We start from the raw sequence: 25,404 nt of genomic DNA on the forward strand, positions 1-25,404 counted from the left end.
TTTCGTTAGACGATACTTAACGTGAGGTAACTCCAATATGGTTGATAGTCGGGATTACCTGTCTGTCACTATCGGTGTCGCAGCGAGGCATGGAAGGCTGATTAGCGTTTAGTAGATTGCCAAATTCATACGTACTCGGTGCACTTCCGAGTCTTTCGTAACTCGATGTGCCACCGGAATGAGTGGTGCTACTGCTGCTTCCGGCGTGTAGACATGAGCACATATTCGGGAACCAATCTGAAAGCAGAAAATTCAAAAGAATATCGATTAACGTGGTAGAAAAGATTGAATTGGAACAATCATGTAATCAAACGATACAACGATGACATGTTGATCCACCATTTTTGTCGCTATTTATCCACTCGAATCGCTGTTTGTTTAGTTGCATTTGCATCTTAGAGCAGAATGTAATAACATGGAGGAAGAGCATCGATGAGATAATATATGAGATATAAAAGTTAGGGATTAATATCATTAAATTGTTTTATTAGTTGTTTAAGACTTACAATGGTCTTGTAAACATCATATGGAATTGTTTAAAATAGAACAAGACAATTTGAATTAGATTTTACCGTATTGATAGATAATTATAAATTTAAAAACATAGTTGGAATTCGTTTCAGTAGCATAATTTTAATATCTCGTCATGTGGTTAGTCTGTAACGTTAACGAGACGATACGTTTTAGTTTTTATGAAAAATCGTTGTTCAGCAAGTTCATTGAAATTTTTTCGAAGATAGAATAAACCTTAATCTAAACGAAGCGTAGACGTATTTCTGAATGAAACTCAACTAATTCCTCAAAGTCATTTCGATGTTGGATTACACGTACCGACCTAAATAAACTACAAGATTGAATCGTGAAGCGAGAAAAAAATCATCGTCACGACGGTTGATCGATAGGCTCTTGAAGTGCGTGTCGAGTAGAACAACACGGTATACAATGTAACCTCAAAGAGAGGAAGAAGGAAGCTCTCTCTTTCTCTTTCTCTTTCTCTTTCTCTGTCCCTTTAATTTATTTTATTACTTTATGTGTAGTTCTCTCCTTTTCTTGAAAATCTTAATTCTACTCCGAATTCGTTGTGTTATGTAAACTTGCTCTGGTTCTACATCTTATCCAACATTGCTATGAATAAAATTAAAATATCCATCCATCCATCCATCCATCCATCTCACTTTTTTCCTGACCAAACAGCACCGTCAGTCACCTAGACGATGGTTAATCTGTAGATCAATTGGTCCCGCAGCGCGTATAAAAGTTCTCACGCATCTCGCGTAGCAATCATCTACCGATTCATCCCTGCTGCATGGTTGGATGGATGGATGGATGGCTGCATTCGTGTACCTTCAGTTGCCACTTCTTCATTGATGATTTTCTCTCATGACATCCGATGATGGTCTGAAGTGTCTCGAGAATCTACGATAAACGAACCTGAACGAGTCTGAAGCAAAAGTGCGCGGCACTATCGCGCCATCATCATCATCATCATCGTCATCATCATCATCATCATCTTCGCACAACCTTCAATTTCCTTCAATTTGTTTATGGACCTACCGACATCGTCGACTACTAAACATTAAAAAGACAGAGCTACGACTGCTTCTATTTCCATCCAACCTGTTTTTCACTCCACTATATCCTCCAGATCCTACTTGCTCCTCTCTTACTCTCTATCGGTTAGTTCTCTTCTCGACAAACATATAATGCGTACAACGTATCAACGCCGCGTGTGTTTCAACTAGGTATGTCGGTACTTCGTCAGCTAATACAAGAAAGAAGAAGACTCCGGAGTCCGCTTGCACCGTGAGAGAATAATGTTCTTCAGAAAAAACCAGCCACGTAATTCTACACTTACGAAACTTACCAAGGAAATAACAATATTGTATATATATAAAACCGTGCAGTCCAAGTGATATTGTTATACAAATACCACAATAAACTTACAAGTTTCATAAAATCGATTCAACTTCACTAACGTTTATACGTACATCATTGATTTCTGCTCATTACACAAACAATTTTCACCACATTTACGTTACAATTATACGAATATACATAAATAAATAAATATGACAACTGTTCTTACAATATATTTTTTATAATTTTGTTCTTGCATCGTCTGGGTGGTGGAAACACAAGGTATCGTTCAAGCTTTGACCAACAAGTTAAAGGAATAAAAACACCAAAAGAAGACCAAATTTTTTTGTTAATTGAAGGGGGGGGGGGGGGGGGTGGAAGCTCAAAAAAGAAAGAATATTTATAGTTCCACTCGAAAATCACCCTGCGTGCACTGCTATTATATCAATTACATAACCGGACGTATAAAAGAGGTTGATCTCGATTAAGGAATCGATAAGGGGGGACCTACACTATCATTATTATTAATATAAAAAATAATAATAATAATAATAATAATAATAATAATAATAATATTCAGCCTGGACTGGATACTTGCATTCAAATACATATACATACATATATATACCTTGTGCATGGGTTACGTGTAAATAACAATTATGTGAAAGTTGAACGGTGTCGATAAAGTACAAGTCTTGTACATAGTACATATATAATACAAGACAATATACACAGATATATATATATATATATATATATATATATATATTTACCTACATTGATCGAAGAAGAAAAAGCGGAATGAGAAAAAGAAATATGTAGTTAAAAAAAAAAAAAAAAGAGGACAACGCGATGGAATCATGGGATTAAAATGAGGCACGAGTAAAGAAAGGGGAAATTTTCGAAGCATTATACCCATGGGTCGTAAAATTTTAGTACCAATAATTGGTGGATATGCGATCGACAAGCTTCACCCATATATATATATATATATATATTATAGATATACACGGGCCTCTACAAGCCGGGGAATGTAACGTTACATATTAGAACCGCAGTGTCATGATGGCCGCTTATGGTTAAAAAATTATGATCGTCCAACCGCCGCCGCAGCAGCATAGGCCAGATAACGTATATAAAGTATATGTATAATGGGATAGATACATCACATTTTTTATATAATATCATATACCAGCCGTCGGCTAAGTTATTTCAAAATTTCTGAACATGTACGAAGTCGTCATTCATCCACTTCAAATACCGGCGTGACTAAATAATGAGAAATAATTATAACCCGCACGATGACCGAAATACAAAGTCTACATATCGCTCTTTGATCTGATGAAATTCTTTTTAAATTACCAGTTTCTATTACTATTTCAACAGATATTTGTATTGTTTTGTTTTTTATTCTTTTTCTTTTTTCTATCTTCTTATCCATCAAACGATGTCGCGTTCTTTTTTAATTTATTGGTAAGAAATTATCAAATCCGAAGGAGACTAACAAAGAATGAAGTTGAATATCATAATAATATCTTCTTCATCATATTCATCGTAACTATCTTCAGACTTTGGGCTTTGATGTTATTAAAATAAAACGCGATTTTAGAAGAGAGGAATAACCAATTGGCACCTTGTGACGATTCGACATCATCGTTCGATTGTTTTCGTATCGAAAGCCACTCATATCGTGATTAATTGTAAGTAGTACGACTCCAAGAAGAGAAGGAGTTGCCAATTTCGCTGTACTGATTTCAACCTGCAGCAGCGTCGTCGCGACCATGACAACCACCACCACCACCACCACCACCACCACAACCACAACCACCGATCCATTTGGTCGTTCCTGGCGTCTAGACACTCACTCCACAAGCCTTGATGATACTGCAGTGAGAAGAGAAGGCAATAAATTGCGAATACAAAAGTACATCGAGATTGTGTATAATTGAATACCATCAAGGGTAGAAATAAGGATTTTTATACCCTCCCTCAGTTGCTTCACCCTTTTCCGGTTCTAAAAGATAAAAAAAAATCCTTCAAATGACGCGTCATGCGTTTAATAACGTTTAAGAATTCAAAAAGGCCATGCATTTACTTGGAAGTCAAACGAATGATGTGTCCATTCGTCGACATTGATTTCGAGCAATTTCTATCAATTTTTACCTCATCGCACGTGATTTACGCAAGGTGTTATTAACTTTTTTAAATCACAAAGCACTTTGGAAAACAGAATCGGTTTAAAATCGCTTCAAATCGCTTGTCACCCGATCAGTGAGTGAATCCCCCCTCGAATTTACCCGACTTCCAGTGTACCGAATGGTTTCAATCCATTTCTAACGGTGCCCCTGATTTCCAATGATTTCCTAACCTCCACTTGGTAATCACGACTTGGTAAGCCGTGGTAATCCTACAGAGCACATGACAAGTAATGATACAGTCACGAGAATATTGACGAGTTAAAACGATTTAACGATTACCGTAACACTTGTAAAAATTTTTCATCATTTCCAAAAATTTGTAGCATAAAACCGGAGTTTCTTCACCGCTGTCACGTGACTCGATCGAATGATTAGCAATGATTTTTCATTCATACATATTATATGTATTATATACCATTCGGATTACCGATTTCTCATTGTTTTTCAAAAATTGAATATACTTTAATGAATCAAGTTACTTTCATATTAAAATTTGATATCCGAATAAGTAGTCGAACCAGGAAACCGACGTCCGTTTATAGGCGTTATACAACTAGTATGTATACGTATATGTATACGGTAACTCGTGTGAGTTTAATGCCAATGTAGAAGAAACCGCCTCCAACAATCTTCTTCGTCGCCAATTTTCTTCTTGGAATATGATACATATTATATATGATGTCAAACATCAGTAAAGGACCTCAAATAACTTTTGAAGGAGTAGATTTATCGTAAAATGACAAGATACCTTTTTTGTAGAACGTTCAATTTCTTACAAACACATGTTTATGAATTTTCTGTACGACGCGTCGTTGTCTAGTTATAAAAATGGCAAGGAGCAAGAACCATTTTTGCCATGTTATTCTTATGGAAAGTAGAAAATCGCGATGAGGCACCTCTAAATATCAATATTAAAATCTGAAATTTTTATGGTATTTCCTTTTCGTCATCTTGAACAATATTTTCAGTATACCATTAAAAAAAAAAATATTCAATTTTTTTTATACAGTCTAATATATATATATATGTATATAATGACACAAGCGATACAACACAACGGTTTATCGTTAGTTACCTTACCTTACCTTACCTTAGCTTACCTTACCTTACACTATACACTATATACACAGACACACGTGGTACTAAAATAAGAGCCTAGTCATCGCTTACAAGAGACATGCGTATCATTATACGGAACAACGTGATGCAATCCACCCACCTCGATTCCTTTCAAACTTAGATTATTATACATAATTGCGTATAATGCGTACATAAATAGTTCAACGATACAGTTATGATAAAAATCTGACCTTGTAAAACAGATATATATATATATATATATATATTTTGTTATCAGAATCAAATTCATAAAAAGTATGCCGACTATCGTCGTTCGCATTCTCGTGTACATAAAGAATATTTGAGTCTAAAAACAATCGATTACACAAAATCAATTTCCATTCCAATTTAATAATAACAATAATAATATTATGATGATGATGATGATGCAATAGGACAAAACATTTTTTTTTTTTAATACAATGACCATACGGCAATTGATACTAGGATTCCATTCCATCGATAAAATGAACACACACTCGATAATAATTTGCGCGTCATTTGCAATTACGACTATACATCATACAACGCAAGCATTATACACACATTTAGTTGTCTGTCCATCTGACCGTCCTTCTTCATCGGAAGAGTCGTGAGTCAGAAAAGTCTCTCAAATTGTGTTTTTCTTTCTTTATTTTCTTTTCTTTTTTTTTTTTACTACAACTCCTCGACGAGCGTGTTCAACGACTATGAAATTTATTTGCGTGTGTTAAAAATAAACGCATCAACCAAATGTTAGGCGGGTAGTATAAAAAAAAGAAGGTAAAAAACGTATATAATGTACGCGATTTGTAGATCATGGAAAATTAGAACAAGAGCCTTGGCCCAAAGACATCGACTACAGTCCAGCCTACTGACACCGTTCTTCCTCCTTCGTCATCTTCTAAGTTCGTTTAACGATAATTATCGCTGCTTGATGTCTTTTTCAGGTGTAGGTAACGTTTGCGAAATTTTGCTACATACACATACCGCAATGCTAATATAATAATATAATAATATTCTTTCGCTAATGATTTATGCATGCATAGAGAGCAAAATAATAAACAACTGTTCATCGTAATGATCATGAGGAGAAACATTTCATCTCGATTAAATTACGAGATATATATATATATATATATATATATATATATATATATATATTTTAGGGTGGCACAGAAAAACCGACAATTTTTTTTTTTTTTTTGAGTCTCGTGTGACAAAATGTTAGTTTTTGATGTTTTAAGCGCCCACTCCAAGGGACAGCTCGAAAAATAAATTTTAAGAGGTCGCTCCAAATTTTTTTAAAAATGTCAAAAATCGTCAAAAAACTAAATAAAAAAAATTGTATTTTCAGTATTTTGTTTGATTTTTAACTCATGTCGTGGTGTATTGTTATCGATTCTTTCTTACTAAATCAAAGAAAATTAATTTATGAAATTTTAATATGAATATTAAGAGGTCACTCGAAAAGATCTAAAGAAATGCACCAAAAAATTGAAAAAAAAATTATGAGCGACCTTTCAAAATTCAAATTTTGAACTGAAACTTTCGGAAACTCATTTTTATTTTTTTTTTGTCTATAAAATTATACCGTACCGAGAAAAAAAATTGAAAAAAAAAAATTCGATTTTTGACGATTTCTGACGTTTCAAAAAATGTGGAGCGACCTCTTAAAAAAATTTTTTTTGAGCTGTCCTTCGTAGTGGGCTCTTAAAACATCAAAAACTAACATTTGGTCACACGAGACTCAAAAAAAAAAAAAAATAGCCGTTTTTTTTCCGCCACCCTAATATATATATATATATATATATATATATATATATTCATCTATGGACATGTGTATATATACAAACCTATAAGCTAATATGTATGTAACGACGTGGGTGACGATGAAAAGTGATATCATAATACACCTAACATGTCCAAATGATATGTAATTGAATTGCAAGTTGCGCAGCGCTGCGTTGCTTTGCTCTGATCTGCTCTGCTCTCGATGAACTTTCTCCTATGATTCAACCGTCCTCACACACACGTTCATTCATGTACGTACATGCATGTACACAAAAATATTCATAGACATATTGTATGCAATTATTCGTATTTCTTCGTGCACTTGTATAGAACACATTATAACTAACTACATAAACAATCAGAGTTGAAAATTATGTACACAACATTCATTATACGCCAAGTGAACGTGTCACGTGCGTCTCGAGTTATAACCTAATGTATAAAATTGCTCCATTATAAATTAATACATGTCATTTATATACATATAATAATATACATAGACACTTTACATGTCGATAAATATGTGAGGAATTCGTCCGACCGGATGTTTCTTAATTATTTATCTATAGAATCCGTTATCGAATTAACACAAGTCCTAGAAAATAAAACTGTGAATATTTCATACACGTTATTTTTTTAACTTTATTACACTGCACGCGGTTTTGACGATAAGAGAAAGAAATGTGGGTTTTTTAACACACGTTTTTCTCCCCACTTCTCTGCTTTTATTTTGATTTTTGTACATTTTTTATTTCTTTTATTCATTTATTTTTTTAGTTCTAAACTGAGAAACCTTTTTCATTCACCGACAAATTCTTATTGCATTAGTGCGTGGAACAGTGAAGTTGTTGTTTCTTGGCTATCACGGAGAGAATGAAAGAGCAGAGATTTTAGTGAAAACTGCGGGAAAAGAGAGTCGCGTCGATTTTTTTTTTTTTTCATTTTTACTTTTTTTTTTTTTTATGGAAAAATATACTTTAGACTGTATCAAAAAAATTTACTGTTTTTTTTTTTTTTTTAAATATACTGAAAATATTGTTCAAGATGACGAAAAAGAAATACCATAAAAATTTCAGATTTTAATATTGATATTTAGAGGTGCCTCATCGCGATTTTCTACTTTCCATAAGAATAACATGGCAAAAATGGTTCTTCTTGCTTCTTGCCATTTTTATAACTAGACAACGACGCGTTGTACAGAAAATTCATAAACATGTTTTTGTAGGAAATTGAACGTTCTACAAAAAGGTCTTGTGTCATTTTACGATAAGTCTACTCCTTCAAAAGTTATTTGAGGTCAAACATCAGCAAAGGACCTCAAATAACTTTTGAAGGAGTAGACTTATCGTAAAATGACAACAGACCTTTTTTGTAGAACGTTCAATTTCGTACAAAAACATGTTTATGAATTTTCTGTACGACGCGTCGTTATCTAGTTATAAAAATCGCAAGGAGCAAGAAGAACCATTTTTGCCATGTTATTCTTATGGAAAGTAGAAAATCGCGATGAGACACTTCTTAGTATAAAAATTAAGAGCTCCCATTTTAACAGGCGCTTTTTTCGTTATCCTCAACAATATTTTCAGTATATTTTTCAACAAGAAAAAAAAAAAAAAAAAAAAAAAAAGTCAATTTTTATGATACAGTCTAATATATATATATATATACATGATATTTATAAGAGTCGAGATTTGCAGCCCTAAAATAAAAGTAGAGAGAGAAAGAAAGAAGAAGTAAAAGACGGCAACGAGTAGGTTTTGAAAAAGGATTGCGCATAAATATAGTTCCAAGTTGGCGAGGGGTGTAATCACAAGCCGTAACGTCGTATCGCTGCCTTGTGATCTTCCTCCTCCATCGTCCCTCACGATAAAATTCTGCTCGAGTGTTCCATGATACGTATACATACATACGTGTAACGAATATCCACATATCGAACACGTGGTATAAAATGCATACCCGCATAAAGTGGTGGTGACTTCGGATCGATCGGCAATATCGTGCAACTTTATTGCCGGCCGCACCCCGCTGCACGCAACATATTTTCATTTTATCCTTCGTATCTTCAGAGGCGAAGCAAAATATTCAAACGTTTGAACTCTCGGATTTGACCGGCAATTATTTATATAGATATATATATATATATATATATATATATTTTTTTTTTTTTACACATTTTTTCGACACGTTTCGAATTTTTTACGAATTTTTTGTCAACGATTTTATTCATCGAAGCAATTTAAACGTGGGAAAAAAAATTCTGTAAAATCGAACGTCAGTTATCAACATATTTTCTTAGCCTATAGTTCGAGGGTGGGAGATTTTTTCTTCTTACTGTTTTCAAAATTTTTCCGAAAAAAGGAAGGTTAAAAAAAAATTAGAAGCGGATGTCAGTTTACTGTGGAAACATTTTCACGCGCCACACCGGATTTTTTTAGATTTTTTCAAGTTTTTTTTTTAGTCACGATCAATTGACGATGAAGAAAAAAAAGAATAAAGAAAAAGAAAAGAAAGAAAGAAAGAAAGAAAGAGGAATCTCATGAATCCGGAATGCCCAGAAATCGTCAATTATCGCTACTTTTTACATTCGCTAAAATCATTCTTTTCGTTTCGCTCTATTTCTTTTTGGTAGTATAATCTTCGGTACGTGAATTCATTTCGAGTTTATTCTTTCGATTTTGTAAATCAATACTCTGAGAGAGTGAAGAAAAATCAAGTAAACGGCGGAAAAGTTTGCGAAATAAATACACGCAGTGGAAACTCGCCAGCTTCTCCCGACGGAATTGAAGAGAATTTTGAAAAAAAAAAAAAAAAAAAAAAAATTTCGAACAAAACCAAAAAAGGACCAAGAGCATAAAGTTAAAAAAAAAAAAAAAAAAAAAAAAAAACAAACAAACGAAAAATGATGATATTTTTTCAATTTTTTTCATCATCAAATTAAAAATCCTCGTACATTTCCACACGTTTTCCAGATTTTCCAGGTGTTTGACCAACCCCGAATCAATCAATTCTATTTGTTTATAGCTATCTCTCTATCTTCTCTTCCTCACTCCTTCTACTTCGCTTCCTCTTTCGTTCTCTTTCTCACTGTTTCTCTCTCTCTCTCTCTCTCTCTCTCTCTGTCTCTATCCTCATTCATTCACTTGCGGTCTTTTTTTTTACCAACTCGGCGGCGGCTTCATTCGTCAATCGGCAGTGTCCGCGCGAACAAACATACCTCGTAATAATATGTATATATTTTATACTTCACCGACGTGACAGGAGGCACAGGAGGTATTAAAGTAGTCACTGACTGTCTTTAAAGTATGCACGCAACTTGAAATAGACGCATCACACACACACACGTACCGATGACGCGGCTATTTTTAACCCGTAAACAAGATTAAGGACAAAAATAAGCTTTCGGATGATATTATAATATGATCTGCACGTGTTATCCTATTGAATTTACAATTTTCGTACATTCAAGTTCTTCTTTTTTTTTTTTTTTTTTTCCTGTTTTTCTTCTTTCGTTTTTGTTTTTATTTTCCCCGTTATTCTATGTCGCGACGCTGATGAAAAGTATACATCCATGACGTACTTATGAAAAAGAGAGAGAGAGAGAGAGAGAGAGAGAGAGAGAGAGAGAGAGAGAGAGAGAGAGGGAAACGTCGCAGGCAGTCGATTCGCGCCAGAAAGTGCAGCAGAGAAACCGCATCTTATTTATTTACACAATAGTGCAACAGAGGAATTCGATATAATATAAATGAAAATCATTACAGAGTGGGAGAGGAATTGAAAGAAAAACACACAACAGATATAATAATTACAAAATTTTTATCAAAAGTTTAAAGAAAGAAAGAGAGGAAAAAAAAAAAAAGAAAAAAAAACGTGAACGAAAATCATCTCTTTTGATTTTGCTGCGAATCGTCATTTGACGACAGGCTTAAAATTTTCATCTTTTGAAGAAATTTCAAATTTCAACAATGTTACCGCGTTTTATGTTTAAATCTTTGCAAAAAAAAAAAAAAAAAAAAAAAAAAAAAAAAAAAAAAAGATTTTCAACAACGTGGACGGTAAACAATAACTAGAGTAAACAATATTAATAATATCTAGCATACGCTTGTGCATATTTATAGTCAACTCTTCACGGATAATAATAAATCAAGCATGTGTTATTTACTTGTTTTTCCTTCAACGATCTGAGTAACGGTAAAGAGACGAGAATAGACTTAGACATAGACGACCACCTGCGATGTTTCTATTTGCACGTTTCACGCTCTTCTAATCCTCCCTCCCTCCCTCCCTCCCTCCCTCCCTCCCGCCACTCTTCTCTTTTCCTCCTTCTCTGCTTATAGCAGGCAACAATATTTCCTCTACTCGCGCATGCATGTAAAGCTTAATAGCTTATGTATATATATATAGGTATATGTATAAAATATAATCCTTGAAAATAAGGTCAGGAACTAAATAAATTGCAATTTTTGCCAATCAACGATTCTGATGCCGAGAACGTTGAGAATGTTAAGAAACTAGTTAACGAGAATATTATTTCTTCGCTAGTTTTATTATTACGAGATAGTCAGTCGAAACGTTTGTTACAATTTTTTTTCTATAAATTATAATACATATATCCAAATAACAGGCCAAACAAACTCGTCGGAAAAGAAACCAAAAACAAAAACAAAAACAAAAAAAAAAAACAGATCTATCAGTAATTTTTTCTATAATTAACAGATTATACATGAAATGAAATTTATGAGAAAAAAAGGAGGCTGAAGTATGTTTGAAGCGATTATAACAACAACTGCGGATCCTATTTTTTGATCCACTCTTGTATCATGTATTTAACGCTTAAATAAACAAGTAAAGCCTCTTTGTTTGTTTCGTCAAGTCACGAAAAAGAAAAATCTATTCTCAACGTAGTGAATAGTACATATATATATATATATGTATATGTGTATATTATATAAAAATGAATAATAAAAAATAAATTTAGAGCGAGCACAAAGCGGCTGCATAATTTGCGAGACATCACGTGACACACGAAAATAAAAGAAGAAAAAAAATTCTCTGTCCAAAGCTGATGCAGCAGCAGAAGAAGAAGAATAAGAAGAAAACATGTCGTGTGGAAAGATTGATTTTGAAGTAATGCCAAGTCGCCTTTTGAATAACCGATTAAGGGTATATAGTATTCCAACCTTTTTTACCGACCGAGCAGCAAACTCGCCCTTTTTAAAACTTCTTTTCCTACATTAAATAAACGGATAAACGAAAAGAGTTCAAACTGCCAAGTAAAGATCGTGCGAGAATATTTTATGATTCGCAGAATTATTGTAACTCCTCGTTCTCGTCTGGCGAGTTGAATATTGCGCATGAAAACAATCTCACCACGGCTCGTTTTATTCCACATTCTTTCCGAAATGGGGAAAAGTATCTCAACGATAAACTTTTTGGCTACTAAAATGCGAGAAACGTGAGAACAGTAATACGTTTTCCAAAAAACTACCCATTTTTACGGACGATGCGAAAGAGCGATGCACAGTCGAAAAATTTGAATCCTTTCCTTTCATTTCTTTATTATTCAATACAGGAAGAAAAAGGGATAAGTTTGCTCTGTCGGTAAAGGTAGGACTGTTACATAACCTTAAAGCAACGCTCCGATGAGTCTTCTACTTTACAGTATTATTACTTATCATTATACAGTTAGACTAGAAAATAGCTCTACTGACAGCAGCATGAATTCATGCTAATTGAAAACAAGTTTTTCGTTTTTATATTTCAGCAGAAGTCAGATGGTGACAAAAAAGAAAAAAAAAAAAAAAAAATATAGAAAAAAATTTAATATTTCAAAGTTCAAAATTATATGAGTAAAGAAAATTGCAGAAAAAAGATTAAAGAAACGAAACGTATGTATTGTAACTAAAGTATAATAAATGCGATATTGTTATTAATAATTAGTATTATACACCAGTGTTATAATAATAATAACAACAACAATAATTATTATTATTATTATCATTGAATAAAAAGTCAAAACTTACGATCGTGAGTTGGGTAGTGGTTGTTATTGTTGTAGTTGTTGTTGTTCGACAGCAATTTGTACTCCATAATTGAGCTTGTATTTAAGCGGATGACGTGTAATGATATTGAAATATTATATAGGTATTATATCCAGTGATCACGTGTATCGTTAAATATTATACTTTTGTTTAAAATTCATCAAACGCTGTATGCGGGACACCACACAATTTATTGATGAACCAAATTTCACGAAACACTCGCGATTTCACAAAACAGTTGTTTAGATTATCTTTATATGATTGTAATTGATATTACAATTGTAAATTGTTTAGATAAATTAGAAAATCTGGTGAAACACAATTGCTTCCGATTATAAACACGTTATCATATATAATTTATATGTTTGTTTGTTTTTCGATAATCTGCTATGATAGCAATAATTTATTGCGCGAAATGCTTATCGAAAGAGAAAGTAAAAGATTATTGCACCTGACGGTAAAAAAATTACAACACATCGGTGATTGTTTCTTACAAATTAGAAATATTATCCGACAATAAAGGAGCCAGTGACAAAAACGAATGAATAAATGATGCAGGAAGTAAAGTTGTTTCATAAAATTCAATACACGAATATCTTTCCAGTATCACGTTTTATTCCTCCGTGCCTATAACGTGTATTATTTATTATTGAAATAACAATATTCGGACGAAGAAAAATCATAATTCGGATGAAAAGTAATGCGTATAAAATATATTTGGAGAAATAATTACGCGTTTTAAATGAATGATAAAATTTTCCCATAATTATTCCAATTTGTATAGATTTTAGAATTCGATACAGTAGAGTGAAAAAAAGAGAGATACAGAGAGAGAGAGAGAGAGAGAGATATATAGAGAGAGAAAGGGATCGGAGAAATATTCGCGCAGCATCGTTAGAAAATAATGAAATATTTCATTATTTATCTTTTCACCATTTTTATCGTTTAAATTTATTTTATTTTTTTATTTCAAATCTTCATCCGCAAGCAGGCGAGGATCTAGAGTCACGTGGCGTTTATGACAGTGACTCGAGTGTCGCAAACGCGTATTTTCGACCCGTTATCTGTAGCGCTATCTCCACATCTACAATCTCTCGAGACGGAGAGAAAAATAATAATAATAAAAAAAAAAAAAACCATTGAGAGAGAGAGAGAAAGAGAGGGAGAGATATTCACGTGTGAATCGCGGCGTAATTATGAATTATCAGATATGTAACTTAAGATGGCATTCCTAGATATTATACCTTTTATAGACAATAAAAAAAAATAAGTTTCCGAAAGTTTCAGTTCAAAATTTGAATTTTGAAAGGTCGCTCATAATTTTTTTTCAATTTTTTCGTGTATTTCTTTAGATTTTTTCGAGCGACCTTTTAATACTCGTATTAAAATTTCGTAAAATTTGTTGTTGTTGTTGTTATTTATATTATATATGAAACGGTAGAGCTGCTGTATGTTTGGTTTTGGGTACCGACTTGGTATTGATACTGAAGATTTGCGTACAACGCGTAGTAAAATATACACACAACTGCGTGTGTTAACTCATGTACTATACATATATAAGTGTATTATAAGTGTAATAGATAACGTGTTTAATCATTGGCTTTACACGCTCGTCCGACTGCATAACTGCACCACCAGCAAAATAAATCATCATGCGAATGTGACGTGGAATAATTGTAGAGTAACGCGAAAGCCACAGGAACTGAGAAAAATATCTATATATTATATGTACAGCATCAGCAGGGTGTCCATAATTATTTGTAAAAACGTAATTTCCCAAGAATTCCAACTTTTTTTAGACAAGAATCATTATTTATTCACTTTGTTCTGATGTAAAGAATAAATGAAAAATACAACAGTCACACGAACAAGAATATTCTATATTTGCCTAGAGCACAGCTCGTTGTGAGGCGAATTTGTAAGAATTCCTTAGCACGTAAAATTTTTACGAAATCAGGGCTTGGTTCATTACCATTGAAAACAAAAATTTTTCATAATCAAATCCTTTTTTCGCAATAATTCTATACAGAGTTTGCAGATTGATGGTGATAAAGTTCTTTTTTAACGTTTAAGAAAAATAAATAGATAAATAAATAAATAATAATTCATCGCGGTGGGTCTCGAGGGCTGGTTTTTTTTTTTTTTTTTTTCTTTCCGTCGTTATTTATTAATTTTTTTTTTTTTTTCGTTATCTCTGCCCCGGATCAAACCGCGTCTCTTCGGTATCGCAAACGGGAATGAGAAGGTTGTCGTTTCGCGCTGCACTTGACACCGTAACTCGAGAGATCCCGATTAAGTAGGTAGTCGTTGAAACAACCACCTGGGTGGCTGCCTCCGTCTCCTTCGTTTATTTATCTCTCAAGTTTCAAGCCACGCGGCTCCTCTCTCGATAATTGCAAAGATCCACACGTGTAACGGAAGTGATATATATATATATATAAAATTGCAAGTAACGAGATTAATTATCACTCGGATTAGAAATTCATCCATTTTTATATCGATCTATTTTACTCTCCTCATCTTTGCTTCGAATTGCAGAAACGATTAACGAAGAAAAAAAAACCGAGGAAAAACATATTTTAAAAATACTACCAACTCCGAAAAATCAAAAAATACATGTAATTGAAAAAGTATAATAATCAAGCTTTAGTCGAGCGATTGCCTTATAGATTTCTTATTAGTGAATAATAATTTCATCAAAGCCCACAGCTAAGAATTCCTAGGGACTTTTTCTGCTCAATCAGGCGGTAAAACTGTCGGCCAATAAAATTCGAACGACTCGACGCACGCGCATAAGGTGCGCACTTTTTTTACGGACACACGGTGTATTCCAATTGGATAAAGTTTGTTGTTTCGCGAATTCGACCTTAAAATGAGGAAATCGTCGGTAGTAGTTACGGTATTTACTACACGGCGAGAGGGTAAACCGGATACGGAATTCAAATGCCTACTCTGTAACGATATCTCGAGACCGTTGAAAAACACGCTAGCTGTTTGTAAAACAAACACACATGGAACGTATTTGGTTATACAGTTTGTACATTTAGGTATGTATGTACGTACATACATACATGAAATGTGGTCTGAATTTAGAAGCGGCATATTTGATCGGAACTTTATTTATTCATCGTTTATTCGCTTGAGGGATATCAATCGACGCGCTTTAATCGTCGCGTCGTTATTATTAACGCTCTTATTAACGTGCTCAATGAAATCATCGAATTACGAATCCATGACAGCTGCTGAAAGTTTGTATCTCACAATTAAGGGGTTCCCTGGTCGATTTTGATGCTTACGTATATATCATCGAATACCAACGAAAAAGGGCTAACAGCCCCGTTCTACACACATAATTTTGAAACAATAAAAAACACTGAAGCATTTTCGTTTGCCGCAGAAATATAAAAAAAAATGGCTAGGATTTTACAAAATTGCATTAGTAAATTTGTACTAATTATAACATTCCTTTATTTATGCGTTAATTGAAGATGTGTTGGACTGTTTTTGTTCAGAATTGTGTATAGAATGGAGCTATTAAACAGGGTGTCCAGTTATTTGTGAAAACGTAATTCCCTGAGAATTCTAAGTTTTCCAGACAAGAATCATTATTTATCCAGTTTGTTCTCGTGTAAACAATGAATGAAAAATACAACAGTCATACGAACAAGAATATTCTATATTTGACCAGAGCACAGCTCGTTGTGATGCGAATTTGTAAGAATACGTTAGCACGTACAATTTTTAAGAAATCAGGACTGGGTTCATGACCATTGCCTAAAAGTTGCAAGAAAATTTTTTCTTATCACCAAATGGCTAAACTTTTATGAACCTAGGATGAAAATTATTATATTCCAGATACGACATGAAATTCCCTGAGATTTCCAAGTTTTTTCCAGAGGATATTAAGTTCCCTAAGAATTCCCTGATTCCATATAATTTCCACGAATACTAGCCACTCTGTTAAACTCGTTTCCGCATTTGAGATACGAGGACTTCGATGTTTGACGATACATAAGACACGTCGAATCGACTAGGGCACCTCCTTAAAGTTTCATTGATACGGCGCTGCTACGCGCGAAGCGTCAAGATTCGATAACGCGTGTCGCGCTTAATGACCTGCGACGAACTTCAAGCGTATCGCGTCTCACATCCACCGACGCTGCGTTTCACTTTTTGGTTAGAAACACAAAAATTATAGAAAAAAAAATCTCGGAACAGGTATCACGTACATTCCGAGCCCCGTGGACACAGATTCGAAGATCGATTTATACTCGAATCAACAAAATCACATCGAGCTCGCTCGTCATTCATCTCGTTTTCTCTCTTCTCCTCTGATTCCCGTCACCCTCTGTTTTATCGACACAAAAAATTCACCGCCAAGGACTGACATTCGTCTGTCTTCTGTTTTCAATTGGCTACACTGATTGTAAGCGTGAATTCCCCAGTTTTCAACCAATAACAAAGACGGAATCCTAGAGAAAACTAAAACAATGCAGCCAGTTGAAAAAGCTATACGTAATATTATAACCGAAAGAAAACAGAAGATAGAGAAATTCGGGGTTGCTGCAACGTTCAAACACCGATATCCTTCGATTCAATTCAATTAAAATCTCAACCGAAACCGATTCGCTGACTTCTCAGGGTCGATGCGAAGCGCAGAGAGACGCAAACTGCGTACTTCCGTTCGATAAATTCGATAATAAAGCAAGTAAAGGGTGCTAAACGGTACATATGATTCGAAACAAATAACTACTCACTTCCTAAGTAAACAAACAAACAGTATAACAAATGATAGACCCGAAGTTAGCCTTTGCACTGATCGAAAAAACGGCGCACGACACACCCACACTAAAACACGGACACACTTACATCGAGGTCTTGTAAACACACCGCACTGCTCGAGTTTAAAACGTAAACAAACGAACGAACGGGAGAAAAAAACGACGTCCGAGTCACTGAAGATGCGCACTACCGATTTATAATACCGCGTGTAAAACGGAACGGAACGGAACCGAACCGAACCGAACCGATCTCGTGACTGGCGTCTCTCAATCAATCCAACCCAATCAAACCCAACGTAACGTAACAAAAAGCGCAGACTCGTAGAGCCCGGATCGTCGAAGAGAGCGAAACGCGAGCCGACAAATAGACGGAACGTGAGCCGCGCGACCGGGTTGAATGGGCTGAAACTGGCGTGAATCACGACTCGACTCGAACGAATGAACGAACGAAAGAAGGAAGTATGTAGCTAACGAGCGCGGAAATTACTCGTATATCATACAGCCTCACAAGCGTCGTCCGATCACGCGTGGTTATCGCGTGGATCCTCGCGTAGTACTACCACCGCGACGGGCGCGGGTCCTTCGCCCCTCCCTCGACGTTTCTCGATCACCCTCACGCCTATCTCTCTCTGACCCCCCCCCCCCCCCCCCCCCCCCCCTCATGAGACGACTTTCCCCTCCATCGCCGCCTCGACGCCGTTTGCGCGTCGGCGCAACGACGCGGGCGACGCACGATGTGCTCTCGGCCACTGACGCGCATTCGCACGGGGGCTCGATCCCCCCCCCCCCCAATTGCGACGACTTTTGCGCCTCGCGACTAGACGACTCGTGACTTCGCTCGATCGCCAGACTAATATATCTACTAGAGTGCCTTCCTTGCGACTGTAGTACTACGGTGTACTACATGCTGCTATGTTGGCACTATACTACGTACGGACGTAGTACGTATGTATGTATATTGTATCTCCTTACCCCCCGCCATACGGTCACGAACACGGTGCGACTTTGCTCGTGGGATAAGGTAGGGCTGCGCTGGCAATCGATTGATACCCGATTTTGATTGATGATTGTTTCTTACAGCGTTCTTTTGATTTGGCAGGTAATTCGTGTTTTTATGAGGATCTGGTACTTTACTTTTTGAAATTTATGAGCGGTTGATAGAATGATGTTTTGTTGTAGAAGTAGGTTGGAATCTGGATGATTTTCTGGAATGTTTGAAGATTCGGTGAAATCGTTTGAAAGACAAGACGAATTGTTTTCCTGGATTATAGATTTTGCTGAAAAATCTAGGGGGTTTTCTTTGATTCAAAATATGAAGATTTCGATGTGCAGTTTTATTACAATAGATCAGGTTGTAGAAAGATCGAAACTTATACTCGTTTCTATGGCTCTGAAATGATAATTAATAAATCTATTTGTACTCGAATGCATGAGAACCTGACGTGGGAATTTCGAGAGAGGACAATGAAAATTAACATTTCAGGCAACACTACACAACAGGCTTCGTTTAATATGATGAGTTTTGAGTTAGCAACGTTATTGCATAAACAAAGCAAGTTTAGAAAAATCGTTTTTAGGTAGTAATTTTGTGATTGTCTGAGATTGAGTGAACCGTAGATATAAGTGAAAAACACACCCGATATTTCGAAGAATCAACTTCTTTTAAAAATGATTCTAAAGATTTAAAAATTGCGTCTTTTCCCCTGTATAGTTTCGTCAAGATTAAATACTATTTTCCAATTTTAGATTGACTTTGGTGGAGCTAACTTCTCAAAATATGAAAACTTGCTTTATCACGGTTTACTGATTTTCAGATATTTCAAAGTTACAAAATAACGGTTTTTCACAACGCGCGTCGTTACGATAACGTGACCAACTTTGACGTAATCTATTCTCGACAAACTTGTAGGATAAAAAATAAAAAGAAACTTTCCAAGAACGTTACGCACAGCGTATGATTCTTGAGAGTTTACAAAACATTTAATTATTGCTTCGTATCGATTATAGTGTTGGATTGCAGGTACCTTATGAGTAACGATCTAATTGATGTGTGATCAGTTTACAAAGTAAGTAACTGCGCAATAAAGTTTCCGTACACATGTAACACATACCAGTATATAATCGTATAATCAGCGATTTTATCTAGCTACAAACACGAAATTTATTTCATACAATCTACTTTGTTTTCCTTTTACTTCATCGAACTATACGTATAATAGATGGTATGTATTGTAGTTTTGAAGTGTTGATTAATCATAGGATTGGTCAGACAGTAAAAACTGTTTTGCGATCAGGCACGTAAAATATTACAATAATCGTTATCAACTATACGCGTACAATTTTACATCCAAGCTGTTTGTAGATACATATTTTTTCGATGCATAACAATGAACCAAAAATTCACAATTTACAGTTCAGCGACAATCTCTGTATTATCTTTATCAAATCACGTAGTTAAATAAAAAGAATAAACAAAATAGAACGAAAAAACAAGGGAATTATAAAATCGATAAAATCCAGACGAATCGAAATACCGGTATAAATCAATTTCATAATAAATCGATGATTTCTCTATTATTGCATACCTGTAATTATTATTTGCAACGGTATAATAAAAGGCTGGTACGATTTTACACCGCAGAGAAAGAAAGAAGTGCAGGTGCGAGTACGTACAAGAATTAGAAGAAGAGGCGTGGAAGTATCTACGTAACGTAGCTACGTAGTTGATGTCACGAGCAGCAGCAGCAGCAGCAGCGGCAACTTATTGTTAGAGAGGAGTTGCGAGAATCTCCCGCCAACAATCTACCTCAGCGTGGCGTAGGTCGTTTACGGCAACGAGGCCGGCGCCAACGTCGGAGCTACGCGCGGGCGTGACGTCACGTGACGTCACGTGACGTCACCCAAGCGACGGGAGATCCAACTCTACCCCCGCCGCCGCCTTCACCGCCGCCTCCACCTCTTCACGCGCTACATGAGCTTGCCGGATCGATTCCCCGCGCTTTTGCGTCGCGGCGAGGAATTTGGGACTGTGTTTTATGGTGGTTCGTTTTTTTTTTTAATTTTTTTAGTAAGGAGCTACACGAAATAAAAAAAAAAAAAATTATCGTTAAACCTGGCGGAGGTAGGAAAATATTTAGAGATCGATACCAATTATTGTAATATTGTTTGTTTATTATTGTCTGTACACCCTACGGACTTGGATAAGAGAATAGTAGATTGAAATAAAAAATTTCCAAAAAAATCGAAAGATACATTCACTTTTGAAGAGACGATTTAAAATTTCAAACTCAAAAATATCGATCAAAAACATTTTGAATATTTTTGCTGTATTTATTTCTGTGAAGGTCATCTGAAAACAAAGAATTGAAAAAAAAAAAAAAAAAACTCAATTTAGACCATTATTAAGAAAGTTGTGAACAAAAAACCAAAAAAGAGCGATTTTTTTGGAAATTTGATGTTTTTTTTAACAAGTAATCAAAGAAATCTCAAAATTTACCAGAAAGGTTCTTTTGTAGGGTACTAAAAAACGTCAAAAAACTAAGGAAATCAGAAAACTAAATTTTTCAAACCGTCCGATTTGGCGTGGAACGCCCCATATATATATATATGTATATATATATATACATATTAGTTCTTTTTTTTTTTGTATCATGGTGAAATTAATCGTTCACCAATCAACAGCAAACTGCGCCTAACGATTCTGCAGTTGGCTGTTCTCGTCTTTCATCCGAAAAATTAATCGTCTCGGAGGAATTTGGATAGCAATTTTTGTTACCAAAGAGGAAGAATCGCATCACCCTATTTCATATTCAGTAATGATTTTTATGAACAATGATTAATTAGACTACGACATAAAAAAAATAAACTAATGTATATAATATAAATCCGTAAAGTGTACACATAAAAATAAATAAAAAATATTACAATAATTGGTATCAGCCTCGAAATATTTTCATACCTTATCGGGGTTTTACGACATTTTTTTTCTTTTTTCTTCAGCATTTGTAATAATTTTTTCGAATGTTACCTTAAAAAAAAAGAAAAAACAGAGAAAGGTAATGTTATGCATGTAGGTACGTGTTAAATTGTTGTTAGCCAACAAATTTTTTCAATACCTGTAATTTAACGTTACGTCATATCACTAGGGTGGAATTTTTTCGTAGCTTTTTTTCTCCTCTTCTCTCTCTTTCTTTACATTTTTTTTTTCATTCTTTTTTAATTTTAATACTTTTTTTGACAACCTACGTATATTTGACTGCTGCCTGCGTGACTAATGCTGGCAAGTACAATACCTATATAGGTATGGTATTTAATAAATAGGCGGGTAACATGCCTTTGCAACGTTTACATAACGTAAATGACAAAGTGCTACATAATTCTACCATAAACGGATGTAGATCGTAATCGTCGACAGGTTATTAGGTAAGTATATGTTGCCCATTATTGTTCCAAGTGGGCACGAAATTGAAATGTTTTTCAGACAACGAACAAAACACGCATTTAAATGATAAATTTTGTGCTTGATTAGATCGAATGAATATTTATATTATTATTTCACGTATGTAAGTTTTGCTTCGAAATGTGAAAGTTAAAAAACAAAACTTACTCAAGTCGCATGAATTATTAGCTCTCACCGAAGTTTTTCATTTAATTCGGAATCTCCAGCCTCGTCTTATAAAAACTAGGTTCTAATTCTATTCTAATTTTTTCTTATCCTTCGTAATACATCCAGGTTAAAAATTTTACACATGTATTTATATATACAGTGCATATATGTATTTCTATAAAAATATAACCAGCGTACTTAAATGAGCATAAATGTGATAAAAACTGATACGAGTTTTACTTGGAAATTTTAACAACATTTGGAACTTGCAGTCGATACTCCGCGAAAATATTATCGAAAATTAAACAAATAAACGGAACAAAGAAAAAAGACAACCAAGTGACGCACGATAAGATGTGGTGATTGAAAAGTGATGGAAGTTCATGAAAATCCTTCTGTAAAAGGATATTCATGTAACACAGTAATCACAGTCGACAAGAAATATCATAAACAATGCCATAGTTTAGTTGTATAACGTTATAGATATTATAGATATTACATTAAAAAACCAAAAATCTCCATTACAAGTTTATTGTATCGCTGTGCGCTTGCTTACGTGAGAAGATTTTCATCTCGATAACGTCGCTGCAAGAATGCGTCGCGCAGGGACGAGACGGCGGCAAAATCGTCGAGGCCAACAGGGCGAGGCTATAAGGCAAGACAAGGCAAGACAAGGTAAGGTAGAGTAAGGTAAGGTGAGGTGAGGTGAGGTAAGGTGTAGGGCATCGTTGAGCATGGAAGAAGTTTTCCTCCCCTCTCCTCTTCTCCCGCGAAATGTTCCTCCGGACACGCGAGCCACGCATCCTGCGAGCCCAACGACGACCGTTCGAGGAGAAAAAGAAGGTGGGAAAGAAGGAGGAGGGGGGGGGGGGGGGAAGGGCCGGAAGGTAAACTGCAGCGTAGATAGGATGTGTGTAGGTAGGTAGGTAGGTAGGTAGGTGGAATCGGTTCAATAAATGCAGGACTACGCCAGGGGCGGGGATGCGTCGACGAGAGGAGAAGAGGGGGGGGGGGGGAGCTACGAACGTCGCTTGCTCCCTACGTTGCCCCCCCCCCCCCCAGCCGCCGCGCACACACACAAATGCAGAATGTTGTGTTACGCGAGAATCGGAGTGAGGCTGCTTGAAAGCTCGGTATAAACGCGTGAAAGGGATGATGGGGGGGGGGGGGGGGGGGGGGTTAGCGGGGTACGGAGCGGCGGAGGGGAGACGAATGAAGAAGGACGGATGAACAACAAACCCACGCCTGCGCCACGTGGTACCGATTTTTGCCGTCTGCGCACGGCGCGCAACTGCAATGATGACATTCGGGCGACGCACGGGTACCTCGGAGGAGGGGGTGGGGTGGGGCGGGACAGGGAAGGGTTGGGGGGGGTGGCGGCAGGGCTCGTGTACGATACGATCGATAGACCTCCACGCCGAGCGGTCCCGACAAGGATGCCATGATAACAAATAACAATGCAGCATGGTGTTGTCGGCGAGGAGCTCGGTGCAGCCGTCGTCGGTAGGGCGTTTCCTCCTTAGATTGTTTTATTACAAGTTTATTACACGGGGTGTATTCTATAGGATGTGGAAATTTACGATGTTATGAGAAGAAGAATAAAAAAAGGCTGTAAGTGCCATTTTGATTGGAAGTTTTTTGTTTTTTTTTTGTTTTGAGATATCTTAATTTTGGAATATACTTTTTTTTCTAGAAAGAAAAGAGAAAATATTTTGGATCAAAAATTCATAGCATATTTTTTTGACTTTTTTCTTTGTGTATATTTTGATAATAAGGTGAAGTTAGAATTCTAATTTTTTTCTAACGAGACGAGTCTATATACGATACGATGTATAGAAGGGTGGGGCAAAGTGGGCCCCTTAAGAAAATAATGCCTAAAATCAGAATAAAATGTTTACTTTTCATACGAACAATTATGTTTAATTATTATCTAGCTTTTTCGAGAAAAAGTAATGATAAATTCAAGTTCACAAAAAATTATTTGCCTTTGACGAGTTGAGAGTAAAGCACAACTTGTAACGTTTCAGGTTATGAGCTCTACAATTACTCGAGTAAATGATTTCCGAATAATTCATACTTAATAAAAAGTTCAAGTGGTTAGTTTTATTCCTCGTTATTTAAAAAAGTTCAGGGTGCCCATTTTACCCCCAAATTTTCTGAGACATTGAAAATTTCAAGTCCCAATTTGCCACACCCTTTTCCACATGCGATTTATACAATAAATTCCGCAACAAATATCCTGTCAATACACCATGTAAATATATTATAAGTAAGTTTGGACATTGTTATCGAATTCACAAAATTCCTCGTATATACCTTACTCAACAATAATATGTAACATAAGATAGAAAATAATATTCCTACGCCAATTTACCAGTACATTACAATCATCTAGCGATTATTTCGAATAACACTGTTTAAATCAAAGTGTAAAAAAGCGACCGAACGAGAAAAATAAAGAAACAAGACAAAAACGAAAAAAAAAAAAAAAAAAAAAAAACAATACATCGAGGGGAAAAAATTGGCGGTTGTAACGTGTACACCTGTAATTACGCGCCTGCTCGTGACACGATACCTTTTACATACATATATACATACATACATATATATACTGTGGGAGCAAAGGAGGGTACGAAAACGTGTAATAATTTTTTTTTTTTTTTTTCAAACACTGTTCACATGGTGTTTTCTGTCCGGTTCGCATATCATTGCTCTTCAAATGCGATACATACGAGTTATGGGTGAGTATAGATATAGGTATGGACAGTATAGGTAGAGATCTGGGTCAAGTGTGACGAGTTTTTCCCCCAAAAGTTGCGCCATTCTTCTCTGAATCTCTCACTCTCCCTCGCACCCTTTCTCTCTCCCATGAGAGACCCTCGTCCCTCACTCTCGTTATTACGCTCTGTCAACTTGTGTTTATACGTTATATTGGCATATACTATAGATATGCCTAAATACACGTGTACACGAATATACATGTAGGCATATGTATACATATGAGTTTTAATATTTTTAGGGTGGAATTTTTT

The 25,404-nt window shown here is 35.5% G+C and overlaps 1 protein-coding gene across 4 annotated transcripts in view; it reads right to left on the reverse strand.

Annotated features, from left to right (window-relative positions):
* The window catches only part of LOC124409755 (growth factor receptor-bound protein 14-like), a 288,180-nt gene that overhangs the window by 228,472 nt on the left and 34,304 nt on the right, over positions 1 to 25,404 (reverse strand). For 3 of the 4 annotated variants that reach the window (XM_046887582.1, XM_046887583.1, XM_046887581.1), the window contains exon 4: positions 59 to 237. In XM_046887582.1, the coding sequence (XP_046743538.1) occupies positions 59 to 237 (179 nt within the window). Of the gene's footprint in view, positions 1 to 58; positions 238 to 12,967; positions 13,306 to 25,404 lie in introns of those variants that run through there. The other variant, XM_046887584.1, reaches the window with a different exon arrangement.

This window comes from Diprion similis, chromosome 8 (genome assembly GCF_021155765.1).
Source record: "Diprion similis isolate iyDipSimi1 chromosome 8, iyDipSimi1.1, whole genome shotgun sequence".
NCBI lineage: Eukaryota > Metazoa > Arthropoda > Insecta > Hymenoptera > Diprionidae > Diprion > Diprion similis.